Source organism: Vulpes lagopus, chromosome 5 (genome assembly GCF_018345385.1).
Source record: "Vulpes lagopus strain Blue_001 chromosome 5, ASM1834538v1, whole genome shotgun sequence".
NCBI lineage: Eukaryota > Metazoa > Chordata > Mammalia > Carnivora > Canidae > Vulpes > Vulpes lagopus.
Genome location: NC_054828.1, coordinates 73,818,015 through 73,833,660, shown reverse-complemented (window position 1 = coordinate 73,833,660; position 15,646 = coordinate 73,818,015). Strand labels below are relative to the sequence as shown.

General features: G+C 43.4%; 1 protein-coding gene across 4 annotated transcripts in view; it reads left to right on the top strand.

Annotated features, from left to right (window-relative positions):
* The window catches only part of PIP5K1A (phosphatidylinositol-4-phosphate 5-kinase type 1 alpha), a 43,941-nt gene that overhangs the window by 25,501 nt on the left and 2,794 nt on the right, over positions 1-15,646 (top strand). For 3 of the 4 annotated variants that reach the window (XM_041754907.1, XM_041754906.1, XM_041754905.1), the window contains 11 exons: positions 1,597-1,677; positions 3,712-3,842; positions 4,270-4,387; positions 4,570-4,722; positions 5,592-5,891; positions 9,458-9,663; positions 10,461-10,544; positions 11,358-11,406; positions 11,611-11,695; positions 12,752-12,898; positions 13,099-13,228. In XM_041754907.1, coding sequence (XP_041610841.1) covers positions 1,615-1,677; positions 3,712-3,842; positions 4,270-4,387; positions 4,570-4,722; positions 5,592-5,891; positions 9,458-9,663; positions 10,461-10,544; positions 11,358-11,406; positions 11,611-11,695; positions 12,752-12,898; positions 13,099-13,228 — 1,466 coding nt within the window. In that variant the 5' untranslated portion in view covers positions 1,597-1,614. The remainder of the gene's footprint in view (positions 1-1,596; positions 1,678-3,711; positions 3,843-4,269; positions 4,388-4,569; positions 4,723-5,591; positions 5,892-9,457; positions 9,664-10,460; positions 10,545-11,357; positions 11,407-11,610; positions 11,696-12,751; positions 12,899-13,098; positions 13,229-15,646) is intronic. The other variant, XM_041754908.1, reaches the window with a different exon arrangement.

Genomic DNA, 15,646 nt, shown 5'->3' with positions numbered 1-15,646 from the left:
CTTGCCCAAGGTCACAGAATTAATAAGGCTAGGATTAAAGCCCACTCTGGTTTTGCTGTTACTACCTCCTGGTTGCATAGCTTCAGTGAATTTGAAGAACTTCTTTTAACTATACAGATGCTGTTAATTTCCTGAATTTTTCTTTTCTGTCCGGAATGTCTTCCATTTACTTACCTTTCTTCCTATGCAGTATTTCCCAGACCTCCTCTTATTTCTTGCCTCTCTCCTGGGTTTTGTGGCAGGGCTTCAGAATGCAGCCCCCTCCCCTGGGATTTTAGGTTTTTCTCTTAGAACCTTTTCCAAGATCTTTGGGATTAAATACTGTGGGTTTTCTGACACTAAGGCAAGTGTCTTGCTAAGGCAAGAAGAGTAGAACTTGAATATCAGGCCCTAAGACAGGACACCCTATTTACACTGGCTTTTTTGCCTCTGGCTAATTAACTTAAGGAGACCTGACATCATGAAGAATACCTTTGTGTCTTTTGTACTCCATCTTGATGCGAGAAATAGCCTTCTAAGCTCTGCTCTACTGGTATTACTCCTTCCTTATTTCAGGAACTGTCCTGTGGGTGGAAAACAAAGCTGTATCATGTTCATGGGAATCTCTTCAAGGCACCGAGGGCTTCTGTCTCAGAGGAGTCATTGCCTCAGCATTTTATTTTTTATTTTTAAAATATTTAATTTATTTATTAATGAGAGACAGAGAGAGAGAGAGAGAGAGAGAGAGAGAGAGAGACCTACCTAGGCAAAGGGAGAAGTAGGCTCTCTGCAAGGAGCCTGATGCAGGACTTGATCCCAGACCCTGGGATCCCGCCCTGAGCCGAAGGCAGATGCTCAACCGCTGAGCCACTCAGGTGTCCCTGCCTCAGCTTTTTAATTTCTGGGCTTACAGTACTTGTATTTGCAAGCAGCTAGATCATTTTTACTGGTGAATTCACTTTGAGCAAGTAATGTTCACGTCAGGTTGAAGGTTAGAGGGGTAGAAATTTCTGAAAGAAAGCTGGTGAAAAAAGAAGAGGTCTGTGGAACCACTTTAACCTGTCTTGCTTTTGTAAACTGAGGCTTGTTCTTTTTCCTGGAACAGCTGTTTCATAGTTCTGTTTCTGCTTTTCCTTGAGACTTATTTTTTTATGTCCTCTTTTTTTTTTTTTTAATTTTTATTTATTTATGATAGTCACAGAGAGAGAGAGAGACAGAGAGAGAGAGAGAGAGTCAGAGACACAGGCAGAGGGAGAAGCAGGCTCCATGCACCGGGAGCCCGACGTGGGATTCGATCCCGGGTCTCCAGGATCGCGCTCTGGGCCAAAGGCAGGCGCCAAACCGCTGCGCCACCCAGGGATCCCATTTTATGTCCTCTTTTTAAGGCTCAAAGATGAAATATGTATCCCTTGGAACTTTCTGTGTTCTTTTAGCCAGTTAATTCATTGGGAAGCAACACTATAGCTGTGAGGGTCTTCTGAAGATTTTATAAAATGTTCTTAACCTAGAACGAGTAGGTTGAGTGTTTCACCTTGTTTTAATATACAATCACAGTAGCTGTATGGTTGGGTGTATTACATGAGGATCATGTGCTAATACTGACTCTTCTTTTCTTAGGTGCCTTATGCCTCTGGCATGCCCATCAAGAAAATAGGCCACCGAGGTGTTGATTCCTCAGGAGAGACAACATATAAAAAGGTGTGTCTGGATGGAACCCTTTCATCTGACTCCACGAAGGGATAAGTCTGTCTCCGTTGGTATTATTCTCCACATTCTGTCTCATTTCTTGATATTCTAAGCCTTTATACAAGAGCATTCAAACAATTTGGACTTTAAAGTGAATTTCAGTTCTGGACCACTTTGGGAGGTGCTCAGGCTTCCCAAGGGGCAGTGTTCACCTTTCCATTGAGTATTTATATCTTGTTTGATACGGGGTATGAAGATTTCTTGAAGTCCTATTTCTGGCACACATAAATTTTTCATGTTTGTGTCTTCTGCATTTATGGCCTTGTCCTGAGTAATAGAGGTGGACTTGTATCTGTCAGGGGCCTGATCCTCTCTGGGAATGGGCTTAAGGCTCTTGTTAATTCAACAGATGTTTATTGAGCTCTGCTTATGTGCTTGAACATTGAGACAAAGAATGAATTTCTAGGCTAATTAGAGAGGTGCACACTTAAAAATCTAGATAGATATAGATACATTTTTTTTTTTTTTTTTGTAATATCTACTGGGGCAGCCTAGCTGCCTCAGTCGGTAGAGCGTGTGACTCTTGATCTCAAGGTCGTGAATTTGAGCCCCACATTGGGCATGGGGCCTACTTAAAATGAAAAAATAAAATAATCTCTGTACTCAACATGGGGCTCAAACTTGTGACCCTACGATTAAGAGTCATATCCTCTACTGACTGACCCAGCCAGGCACCCCTTTAGTCATCTTTTTAGTGCTTAATGACTGAGTAGAAATACAAGTAATTTAATACTTGGTGAGAGTTAGAGATGAGGGAAATCATTTAGAACAAAACTGTCCAGTAGAAACTTTCTACACTGATTGAAATGTGCTATAATATGTGTTATCCAATAGTGGCCACTAATCATACTTGAATGTGACTGGTAAGACTGAGAAGGCAAATTTTCTATTTATTTTTATTTTAATTAACTTAAATAGCCATATGTGGCCAGTGGCTACTGTTGTAGACAGTACAGATCTAGATGGTGTGGTATTTCCCATGGCATTGTAAGAGTGAGGCTCTTGAATTTGTGTTTTGACCACAGTATGATAATTTTAAATCTAAATATTTCTCTGAGAAATAATTTGAGTCTTTCAGGCTTTCTTCTTCAATTAGGAACTCTTTTTGCCACTCTTGTTGTCCTTGGGACACCAGTCAGGACCTGCTTTAAAGAACTGAAACTTCTGTAGCCAGGTAGTTATCAGAATACCAGTTAATTTTAGTTACATTCTCTATTACCTGAATAAAATGTTTGTAGAGCCCCAGATAATCTGGGGGCGGGAATCTGGAGTGAGATTTAAGATTGTTCTCTCAGTATAACATATCTTCCAAATGTTGATATGGATAGGGACTTCCAAATATAGATAGGGTTAGGCAGGAACACCTTGCCTAGCTGAGGCTGACTCAGACAGTCCTGCCTTTGCTACTGTGTATCTTTATACCCTTCTAGTCTTTACCAGGCTTAACTACCATGTAAAGCAAGAGGAAAGAGGAACTGGACTGCCCCTGCTTAGTCTGGAGTACTTAGAAGGGCATTTGCCTTTTTTTTTTTTTAGATTTTGTTTATTTATTCATGAGAGACACAGCAAGAGAGAGAGAGAGAGAGAGAGGCAGAGACACAGGCAGAGGGAGAAGCAGGCTCCATGCAGGGAGCCCGAAGTGGCACTCGATCCCGGGACTCCAGGATCACGCCCTGGGCCAAAGGCAGACACTGAACCACTGAGCCACCCATGGAACCCCCTGGGCATTTGCTTTTGAGTGCTTGTGGCTCTTCCTTCCTGAGTTTTTATTGTTCTTTTTTTTTTTTTTTTTTAATTATTGTGTGTTTTCACACTCATTATTTTCCAAGGTTATAAATCCTTTGTTAAAACAAGAACAGCAGCAAAAAACAAGCAAGCGTCCTCTAATTCTGTACTTCCCCCTCCTGCCATGCATGTGTACACTGTTATTGTTCTGATCAGATTTAATATTAGAACATTTCCTCTCATTTCTCTTCTATTTCTCAGACAACCTCATCTGCCTTGAAAGGTGCCATCCAGTTAGGCATTACTCACACTGTGGGAAGCCTGAGTACCAAACCAGAACGTGATGTCCTCATGCAAGACTTCTATGTGGTGGAGAGTATCTTCTTCCCCAGGTACAGAGGTTGATGTTCAACAGAATGTCCTGGAAGTGTGGCTTTTTCATATCAACCTCAGGGCAGTTTTAGGGGTTCAGGTCTAATTTAGGCATGTGCCCAATGTCCAGTCCTCAACTTGATCTTAGTCGGGGTGATGTGGGAATAGAGAATTCAGAGAGTAGATAACTCTCCTTTGAATGTTTCCATGAGCCTCTGGTCTGAGCCCTAAAAAGCAATTCAGTGCACTAAGTAGGAGGCAATGTGATTCCCTATGCCATGTCTTAATCCCTGTGTTGTGGCTATGTCCCACTAAGTAACTGACTCATTTGCTCCCTCTCATTCTCTCAGGAGGGGGATATATTGACCTGCCTCTGGTTTACTCTGAGTGGCTGCCCAGGGTGGACAGGGAGTGGTAAATTACCACTTTTTCTATTTAACCCCACAGTGAAGGGAGTAACTTGACCCCTGCTCATCACTACAATGACTTTCGGTTCAAGACCTATGCACCTGTTGCCTTCCGTTACTTTCGGGAGTTATTTGGTATCCGGCCTGATGATTACTTGGTAAGCTTCCAGTTCTCAGGACCCTGTTGACTCCAGTATCAGAGGGATCCTCCCAAAGGAAGACCCTCTCTCCACAGTCTTGCTCTAGTTTTCCTTTAGAACAGAATTGCATCTGTGTATTTAATTTCTGATTGGATAGGCCCTGGTATTTCTGAACTTCTTGTCTACTTTTTGGATTCTAGTACTCCCTTTGCAATGAACCACTGATTGAACTCTGCAGCTCTGGGGCTAGTGGTTCCCTCTTCTACGTGTCCAGTGACGATGAATTCATCATCAAAACGGTCCAGCATAAAGAGGCAGAGTTTCTGCAGAAGCTGCTTCCAGGATACTACATGGTGAGGGAAGACGAGCACTGGCTACCTGTGCTGCCTACTCCACTCCTGCATGAGGCTGGGGGGCTATCTTCAGCAGAGCAACACAGTGTCAGCACTTCTGTCTTAGAGACAGTTAGTTCATTTGGGGGCTTTTTGTCCCATCTCTGTTGCCTTTCTGGGGCTAAAAGGGATTTTGTTTGTTTTGTTTATTTATTTATAAAAGATTTTATTTATTTGTGAGAGCACGAGTGGGGGGAATGGCAGAGGGAGAGGGAGAAGCAGACTCCCCACTGAGCAAGGAGCCCACTGTGGGACTCAATCCTAGGACCCTGGGATCATGACCTGAGCCAAAGGCAGACATTTAACCGACTGAGCCACCCTGGCACCCCTATCTGTCCTATTTTAAGTGTTATTTAACTTAGACCATCCTACCCGAAGTTGAAAATTAAGTGATAATTTTGTTTTCTGTTCTTAGTCCACCTCCTACACTAGGGAATGAGGTTGGTTACTTCTCCTGATAGTACTCTACTCCATGTTACTCTGACTGCATCAGAACTTCTGGAGAAGTTAGTTTTGCTTTGCATCACACCTGCAAGAATTTACTATACCAAGGGCTTAGAGTTAAGACTTTTTCAACATGATCTTTGCTTAAATCTCTCTGAAAGAATATACCTATCATATATTGAGAATCCTGAATGGTACTGTATTGGAGGGTCTGTGGCTCAGCTTGGTGATGATCCATTCACTGAGATAGATGTATTGGGAAATTGTAAGCAAATAAGATGTGGGCTTATGGGCAGATAGATTATACCTGAATCCCATGTAGCAGACCCTTGATTTTCACTGAAAATCAGCTGACTTCCTTTCCAACTTCTTTTTTTATGCCCCAGAACCTCAACCAGAATCCTCGCACTTTGCTACCTAAGTTCTATGGACTGTATTGCGTGCAGGCAGGTGGTAAGAACATTCGAATTGTGGTGATGAACAATCTCTTACCACGGTCAGTCAAGATGCACATCAAATATGACCTCAAGGGCTCAACCTACAAACGACGGGCTTCCCAAAAAGAGCGAGAGAAGCCTCTCCCTACCTTTAAGGACCTAGACTTCTTACAAGACATTCCAGATGGTCTTTTTTTGGATGCTGACATGTACAATGCTCTATGTAAGACCCTACAGCGTGACTGTTTGGTGAGTTTGTCGTACTTCCTTTCCTCTCAGATACCAAAAATCTCAGCCACTAAAACAGTTTATTGTTCTTAGGCATCAAATTTGTGGGAGATAGGACTCAGCTCCTTATCTCCATATGTCCCAGACTTCATTTAAAATAACTTTCTTTTTTCTTTTTTTTTTTTTTATTTATGATAGTCACAGAGAGAGAGAGAGAGAGGCAGAGACACAGGCGGAGGGAGAAGCAGGCTCCATGCACTGGGAGCCTGATGTGGGATTCGATCCCGGGTCTCCAGGATCGCGCCCTGGGCCAAAGGCAGGCGCCAAACCGCTGCGCCACCCAGGGATCCCCTAAAATAACTTTCACAGTAGGTCATAGCTGAGCCTTTACATTTTTACATTATTTCTATTGATCCTCCTCAACCTGGCTTTATTTTCTTCTGTACCTCTGCTCGGCTTCATAATTCTACAGTCTCCTTATTTTCATACCAGCACTATCATTCCTCAGATCTTTGTCCTGCCTGCCAAATCCAGATTTATATCTTGGAAGCTGATTGCTGCTGAAGGAAATCACATACCTGTGTCTAGCAGCATCTCTACAGGTTGTTGCTATTCAGCCTCAGGATTGTTCACCAGTACACTTCCTGTTCCCTCTCAGCACAAGATATCACATGATTGGCACTCTCTCCAAACCATTTCCTAACTCTTATCCCCCAGCCTTGTTTCTTACCAGACTACCTCACTCTTCTATTCCGTACTATCCTTTTGTCCTGCTCCCATCCCCAGTTTATAAACATGTCTATGCTTACCATCCTTTTTTTTTTTTTTTTTGAAGATTTTATTTATTTGACAGAGAACACAAACAGGGGGAGTGGCAGGCAGAGGGAGAGGAAGAAACAGGCTCCCTACTGAGCAAGGAGCCTGATGTGGGGCTCAATCCCACGTGACCCGTGCCAAAGGCAGATGACTAAGCCACCCAGGCACCCCTGCCCTTACTCATCTTTAATCTCCTTTTTGCCCAACTTGGTGGCTTGTTTTCCAGGTCAATCCCTTTTGCAGGACTGTTTCTTTAGGGTTTTGTTTCACAACTTCCTTCCTTTCCTTCCCCTGGCTTCAGCCTCTACCAACTGTTTTCTTTCTACATACAAACTTATATTTCTTCTATCTTAAAGTTAGGACAATTCTTTTTTTCAATGTCTCCATGTAATGATGCTTCTATTTTTTCTTTTTATCTTCTATTCCTGCCTCAATCTACTGTCATGGCTTTTGCTCTCACCCCTTCAGTTGAGCTACTCTCCCTAGTGACTACCTGGGATGCCAAATAGAAAATACTTCTCCGTCCTTTCTTGAATTTTCTGCAGCTTGACAGTTGACTATTTCTGCTTTATTTCTTTTTTTTTTCTTTTCTTTCTTTTTTTTTAAATTTTTTTATTTATTTATGATAGTCACACACACAGAGAGAGAGAGAGAGAGAGGCAGAGACACAGGCAGAGGGAGAAGCAGGCTCCATGCACCGGGAGCCCGACGTGGGATTCGATCCCGGGTCTCCAGGATCGCGCCCTGGGCCAAAGGCAGGCGCTAAACCACTGCGCCACCCAGGGATCCCTATTTCTGCACTTTTTTTTTTTTTTTTTTAATTTATTTATGATAGTCACACAGAGAGAGAGAGGCAGAGGGAGAAGCAGACTCCATGCACCGGGAGCCCGATGTGGGATTTGATCTCAGGTCTCCAGGATCGTGCCCTGGGCCAAAGGCAGGTGCTAAACCGCTGCGCCACCCAGGGATCCCCTATTTCTGCTTTCTTAATGTACCTTCTTTTGTTTTTTGTGACACCTTTCTCTATTGATTTTTTTACATCTCTGATTGTTTCTTTCTCAACTGCTGTTGTAGGATTGTCTTCCTCTACTCACTCCGTAACGTCCATCCTTGTCCTTTGCTTACTCTGCATCTACCTGTAAGGTAATGGCCTATTTTAGTTTGGCTTCTTTGGTTGAAAGGACTGGATGCAGAGCAGAGAGTTTTCAAACTATGCTTAAGAATCATTCCTATGCTTTTTTCCTCCTTTTCTCCACCAGCCTAGCAAACCACCTTTGGTTAAGCTGCATCACCAAAGTGGGCTACTGGAACTATTGGAACTATTGGGAGTATACTTTTTTGCACCCTGTTCTGGGATGGAAAGAGGGTTGAGAACTATAGGATATAATCCAGGTTCCTTAATATGATGCATTGGGCCTGTCATTGTTTTGCCCCTAGCATTCTCTGTAATCTACCACACCTGTCCTTTGCATTTTCTCTTTTAGCAGTGCCAGATTATACCTACCTGAAGGTTATGTGCCGTTTCATGCTTCTAGGCCTTGGACTATTCTTTCTTTTATTTATTTGGACTTATTTTCTAATTTATTCTTCCTAAACTTAGTTATGTATCACTTCCTGATGCTCTGTCCTATCAATCACGTAAGCACTTCTGTTGTTGCACATATTAGACTGTATTGGATTTATTTTTACATTTGTTTCTTTTCTTAAATTATGATATTGTTTGTTTATTTATTTATTTTTAAAGATTTTATTTATTTATTCATGAGAGACACAGAGAGAGAGAGGCAGAGACACAGGGAGAAGGAGAAGCAGGCTCCATGTGGGGAACCCGACATGGGACTCGATCCTGGGTCTCCAGGATCAGGCCCTAGGCTGAAGGCGGCGCTAAACCGCTGAGCCACCAGGGCTGCCCTATGATACTGTTTAGAACAGAAACTCTCTTGAGTATCTTTGTATCCCCATAGACAGGCACAGTGCCTGCAGATGGTAGGGCTTCAGTAAATACTGAACTAAGTCGAAGCTTGGTCATATAAGGTCCTGCAACAGATCTACTCCATCACAAAATGTACTTTTACCAGACCTTCCTTGTGAATTCTTTTTTTTTTTTTTCCTTGTGAATTCTTTATAGCACAAATATGTATTCCTCATTTCCTTGAGACTCTGATGTTCTTTTCACTAAGCAATACAAAGAAAGAACAAACAGGGTGTTGTGGGCTAGGCAATGACCTAATATATATTTACTCAAATAGAAGAAAGCTGAAGGGATAGAAATAATGAGTGACCAAGGACGTTAATATATTCTTCAGCAGGGAGTAGGAGGAACATAGGATAAGTCTGTAGTTAATTTTGGAGGTTGCCTGTCAAAAATAATTGAATCTTGGGGCACCTGGCTGTCTCAATTGGTAGAGCATGCAACTCTTGGTCTTGGAGTTGTGAATTTGAGCCCACCATTCTGGGTGTAGAGATTACTTGAAAATAAAATCTTTAGGGGCGCCTGGATGGTGCAGTCAGTTGAGTGTCTGACTCTTGGTTTTGGATCAGGTCATGAGGTCAGGGTTGTTTGGATGATCTGTGCATTGGCTCCACGCTGAGCAGGGAGTCTGCCAAAGTTTCCCTCTCCCTCTGTCCCTTCCCCTCCCTGTACACACACCTCTCTCTCAAATCTTAAAAAAAAAAAAAAAAAGTTGAATTAGGAAAGCTGTGAGATCCTGAAAAAAAGTCCTCCTACTTCCCAAGGCTCAGAACATGGCTTGTTTTTTTCCTACCTTCAGGTGTTGCAAAGCTTCAAGATAATGGACTATAGCCTCTTGATGTCAATTCATAACATAGATCATGCACAGCGAGAGCCCTTAGGCAATGAAGCACAGTGCTCAGCTGACACTCGCAAACCAGCCCCCCAAAAGGCCCTCTATTCCACAGCTATGGAATCCATCCAGGGCGAGGCAAGGCGAGGCGGCACTATGGAGACTGATGACCAGTAAGTGGGTTCATGGGCGGTGGGAAGGGGAGTGTAGACTCACTGAGGAAAAGATACAGCTTCTGGGATAAGAGTAGCCCTTATTCAGCAGAGAAGTTAACAGTATGAAGGCTTACAAAACTGTAGAACAAGCCTTCTTAAGAATGTGAAAGGAAAGGAAGAGGTCTTAAATTGGGGATTTGTAGTCCACCCAGGAAGGAGAGCTTTTCAAAATTAAAACACCAAAAAAAAAAAAAAAAAAAAAAATTAAAACACCTTTCAAAAAAAATATACTCAGCATCTTAGACATATGTCTGTATATTATAACTTCCTCATAAGTAATTTACTATAGGCAACTTTATGGAAGGCATCTTTCTTACCATCATGGATCTATCAAGGAAATGTATTTATTGGAGCATCATAAATGTCTTGTAGATGGTTTCATTTTTAAGGTATCCTTTACTGTGACTCTCAAGAAGAGTGTCCTAGTGGGCGTGAATTAAAATATGAAAGGAAGGAAGTTCAGGTTACTTGAGTGTGTCCTGTGTTGCTGAGTAGGGGTAACTTTAGAGTCTCTTTGGTGGAATTGGGGCTGGAGAGGCAGGCATGTGAGACTTGGAGAGAAAGAGGTTGCAATACATACTGCAGAGTCGCTCTTGGGGTTAGAGGAAGATTTTCACTCTTCCCCAGTTCATGGAAGCTGGGACAGTTATATTGAGGTCTCAGTTGCCTGTCCTGATCTGATTCAAGGTTAAGAGAACCCCCAATATAATAGGGCGGAGATTTTCTTACTGTTTTCTTCTTGTCTTCCGGAACAGTATGGGTGGCATCCCTGCCCGTAATAGTAAAGGGGAAAGGCTGCTGCTTTATATTGGGATCATTGACATTCTCCAGTCTTACAGGTGAGGAGCATATGGATCCCAAATAAGGGGGCAGAATGGTTGCCCATTTCTTTTCTGGATGGGTTTATCACTAAATTCTCCCTGAAACAGGAAGCGTGAATTGCAGTCTAGCTGCTTACCTCAGTTAGGTTTCAAATGGTGGTTTATTTCCTTGATTTTGCCTGTCTCCCTGGCTTCGTTACCCTGCATTCTTCCCAAACATAACATACACCTCTGTGCAGAACTGAGTCAGTTCTCAGAAGCACCTGGGTAGAATACACCATCTATCTGGCTCTTTGTGAAAAACCTGTGAGGTGAGTCATACTCCACATTGGGATATAGTTGGAAACATGTTCCTCTTTCCCTCGGAGGAAAAACAAGAGGACCACTGTGTTCTGTGCCAAGTATTAACCTATGGAACTGAGGCAGTGAAGTGGTAGTGAGGGAGGAGCTGGTAATGCTGGATCCCAGTCTTACCCCTGTAAGATTTCAGCTACTGATGAGGACTGGGCAATACTCGGTTTACTGGTTCAGAGTATTGTCATCCCCCCTTCCAGGTGTGCCCATCTGTCCCTTCATTTCTCCTTTTTGCAGTCAGTGTTCTTGTCCCTGACTTGCCCGGGACATGTTAACTACACTTTTTCCACAGGGGAGGTAATTGACTTCCCTAGAAACAGCTTTATCTCTGTGCTGAATGAGTATTATTGTGTCTGTTCCTTGGAAAGCCAGTGTAAGAGAGGGAATTCTTTTCCAGCTTCTTTAGCTCTGTAAGAGATAACTGTGTCATTCATTTAAAAACTATGTGACTCTGGTGATACACATTTTTCTTGGCAGGTTTGTTAAGAAGTTGGAGCACTCTTGGAAAGCCCTGGTACATGATGGAGTGAGTATCAATAAGTTTGCTAGAGGCTGTCCTCCTGCCTCCTTCAGTTCTGATTTGCTCCCTCAATTTCTTTCATTCTTCATTTGTGGGTTCTACCCTTTGGTTAGGGTCTCAGCCTGGGAGAAAATGGCCCTTGGACTAATCAGTGATTCTCTTGCTGGGCCTCTCCCTCTTTAACCATGCAGCCCTCTCTCTGCTCTGCAGGATACTGTCTCGGTGCACCGCCCAGGCTTCTATGCTGAACGGTTCCAGCGCTTCATGTGCAACACAGTGTTCAAGAAGATACCCTGTAAGTGGTTACTACCAGATGACGCCCCAGGGACTCCCTTGCTCCGGGAGATGGGTGGGCAAGGCACCTCTGCCAGGGAACTGCCAAAGCCCTTTCTGTTCCACCCATGTCCCGTGAGAGCTGCTACCCGTCTTTATGTCACTTTGTCCGTCCCCATGGTTTCCGAGTTGCTGCTTTTCCCCTGGCTCTCCCTTCATGCATCATTGAGGTGAGGGCCATTTCTGGGAAACACGTTCTGGGGAGGGAGAATGTGCTATCATGGGAGTAGGATCCATGCCATAGGCCAAGATAGAGCCAGCCTTCTAGACAGAGGCAGGCAAGGATATTACCAGTGTTCTGTTTTCTCTTCATATCCTTAGTGCCAAGGAATTCTCAGACTAGGATCAGAGGCTTGGAGAAGCATTTACTGATTTATGCTTAGCAGTGATTCTTACTCTCTTCCCTCAACTTTCTTGGTTGGAATGTGCCAGTATTCTTCTTTCCAAACCTTCCAATGCTGCTGCTGCTGGCAGACTTCCAACTCCTTCTTCCCATCTCTTCATCATAGGGCCTCAGTCGTCCCTCAGTGTGGCAGAGAGAACTTAGGTATGCCAGACAGTCTTAAGAAACATGGAGAATCCTTTCAAAGTCTTTGCAGAGTGACATATAAGCAAGTGTAAAGTATCGTGGTGCCGAGTGCTAAGTGCTACAAGGATGCAGAGTGAGAGGGTCCTCTTCATCAGCTTGGACTGGAGGCTGCTATTAAAGAACCAGGGAGTGACGGAATGGAGGACATCTCCTCGGGTGGAAGTGAAGCCAAGGAAGTTGCATGTAATAGGGGAAAGATGTATGTGGCTCCTTTCCTCTAGGTTCTCTGCTTTCCAAAGTGAAGTGAACCAAGGTGCACACCCTCTCCTCTGAAGAGTAGTTCATAGAGCCTGTCTCTGTTGACACTAGTCCTTCCCGCTTTGCAGAGCACCTTTGGGTTTGTGTTGGGGATGCTAGTGACTTGTGGCTATGTCTTGGTGATGGTTTCTCAGGTGGGTGCTAAGTAGGCTCTCTCTTTCCCTTTTGAAGTGAAGCCCTCTCCTTCCAAAAAGTTTCGGTCTGGCTCATCTTTCTCTCGGCGAGCAGGCCCCAGCGGCAACTCCTGCATTACTTACCAGACATCGGTCTCTGGGGAGCACAAGGCACAAGTGACAACCAAGGCGGAAGTGGAGCCAGGTCAGCGCCAGGGCTGGGGTTCCCATGTGATTGGGCGCTCCCTCCCTTCCTTCTGAACCCTATCTTATCTGCCTAGGACCTCTACTCCCCATTCCTGTCCAGGAAAAGCCAAGTTGCTACATTTTTTCCCTCTGTATTTCCCCCACCCCATTTTGTCTTCTTTTTTATTGATTGATTTTCTTCCCTTTTCTTTTTTCCAGGCGTCCACTTCGGTCGTCCTGATGTTTTACCTCAGACTCCACCTTTGGAGAAAATCAGTGAGGTTTCGACTATTCCTGACCCCTATTTCTCACCTGTAGTTGGAGAGACTTTGCCAATGCAAACTACAAGGTTGGTTCCTTGGCCTCTTTATATAATCCTTTCATCTCTCTCTTCAGGTCCTTGGGAACCTCCATAATTTTGTTTTTTCAAGAGATCATTGTTTATCTTTTGCTCTTCACTAGATTTTTGCAGGTTTACTTTCCTTTAGTTCATCTTTAGTGATTTGGAGAAGTGTGTCAACCTCTCTGCATCTTTAGGGGGGTGTGCAGACTATTCTGATAGTCAAAATTCCTCCCAGCTAACCCTTTAGAATTCTCAGCTTACTTTGTAAGCCTGGAAAAATTCCTGGGCAGTGAAGAAAACGAATAGTCAATCTTATAAAAGGATCCGGTAAAAGATTATGATTTAATGTTACATGGTGTGTTGATTATTCCATCATAATAAATTAACCCAAAACTTAGTGTCTTAAAATAACAAACATGTATCATGGTTTCTGTGGGTTAGGAATGTGGGTACAGCTTAGCTGGGTTTTCTGGGTCAAGGTCTTTCATGAGTTGTTGGTCAGGGCTCCCATCTTGTCTGGAGGTTCAACTGAGAGGCTTCACTTCTAAGCTCATTTATATGCTTATTGGCAAGATTCAGTTCCTTGTGGGTTGGTAGACAGAGGGCCTTAGTTCCTTGCTGGCTATTGGCTGGGAGCCTCCCTTCGTTCTTTGCCACATGAGCCTCTCCTTAGGGCAACTGAAAACATAGCAGCTCGCTACCCTCAGGGCGAACAAGCATGCACCTATGTAGAAGGCATAGTCTTTTTGTGACCTAATCTCAGGATTGGTATTCTGTCACCTGTACTTCATTCTAGTCACTAAATGTAGCCCACACTCAAAAGGAATAGATTACAGAACAGTGTGAATACCAGGAAGCAGAGCTCATTTGGAAGCCACCTAAAAAATCAACCTATCACAGTCTGTCTTCTGGCCCCCAATGATTCATATCCCTCCATGTGTGAAATGCATTCATTTGGTCCCATGGTCTTCAAAAGTCTCATCCCATTACAACGGCAGCTTAAATTCCAGAATTTTGTCATCTGAATTAGGTCTTGGTTTGGATGAACTTCCCCAGGTGGTGTTCCTTAAGTATAGCTGCTCTCAGGATTTGGACTTGTGAAACTAAAAAGACAGCTGTTTTCTCCCTACACACCTAGCAGATAGTGATGAGGCAGTAAGTAGGTAACCACTGAACACATTCCTGTTCAAAAAAAGGAGTGAGCAAGGCACAGAGTAGTCACTGGTGCATAGCTAGTCCAAAATCCAGCAATTGTTAGAGTTTCTTTGATCAGGGGAAATACAGGGAAAAGGCATGGGAGTAATTCTCCGTGACTCTTGGCCCCACCCTTTGAACTCTTGGTTTTGCTTCCTGGATCTTCCTTTTTTATGAAAGCTAGAATGTGTTTGCAGCTGAGTAGTTTTCTCAGTCTGCTTCCTGCCAGTACAATTTTGGGGTCCAGCGGTTTCTTCATTTTACACCGTGTCTGTCCCTTTCAGTTCAAGCTGATAATGTTTCTGCTTTTAGAGTGCCCTCAAAGATTTTGTGTGCCTCCTGTGAGTCTCACTGGGATTCAGTCCTCTAGACAAAAGTCACACCCACAGATACCTCTTTCATAAGCCCTGTGCTTATGAGAGATCCTGTTGGGAAGTTGAGAGGATCTAGGAGACATTAATCTTTTTGAATGGCCTTTTCTTGAATATTATTCTAAGGAACCAACTTTGATATTTCTAGTCTTAAAAAAAATGTTTTATAGTCATACCCTTGGCTTTTTCTTTAGACCACATTTTCCTGGCAGTACCCAGGTTTTATGCTTACTCACAAGTTGCTTCTTAATGTAAGCATTGTTTGCTATCTAGAGGGGCTCAGAATGTTCAAAACCATCAAGTCCTGGCAAGTCTTCCTTTTATTTAATTCACTGAATTTTCTTCCTCTGTCATATTTTACTGTAAGCATTAAGAAGGAACCAGGTGGCACCTTTAGCATTCTGGTTAGAATTCTCCCTAGCTCGATCACTCAAGGCATTAGACCCATATTCTCCTTTTCACATAACTGCGCATGACATTGTTGCAGAACTTTGTCCCACTACAGCACAGGGAATCCCCTTTCCTTCAGTCTCCAATAAGATTTTTCTTTTCTGTGAACCCACACTGGCAACGCCTTCATTCAGGTCTAAAATTCTATAGTGTATTCATGGCACTTTTAAACCTTTTTTTTTTTTTTTTAAAGATTTATTTATTCATAAGAGACACAGAGAATCAGAGACATAGGTAGAGGGAGGAGCAGGCTCCCCACAGAGAGCCCAATGTGGGACTCCATCCTGGGATCTAGGATCATGCCCTGAGCCAAAAGCAGACTGCTCAACCACTGAGCCACCCAGGCATCCCACTTTTAAACTTTCACTAAAACTTTTCTTAAAGCCCACTTCCCCTCTTCCAAAGCCAC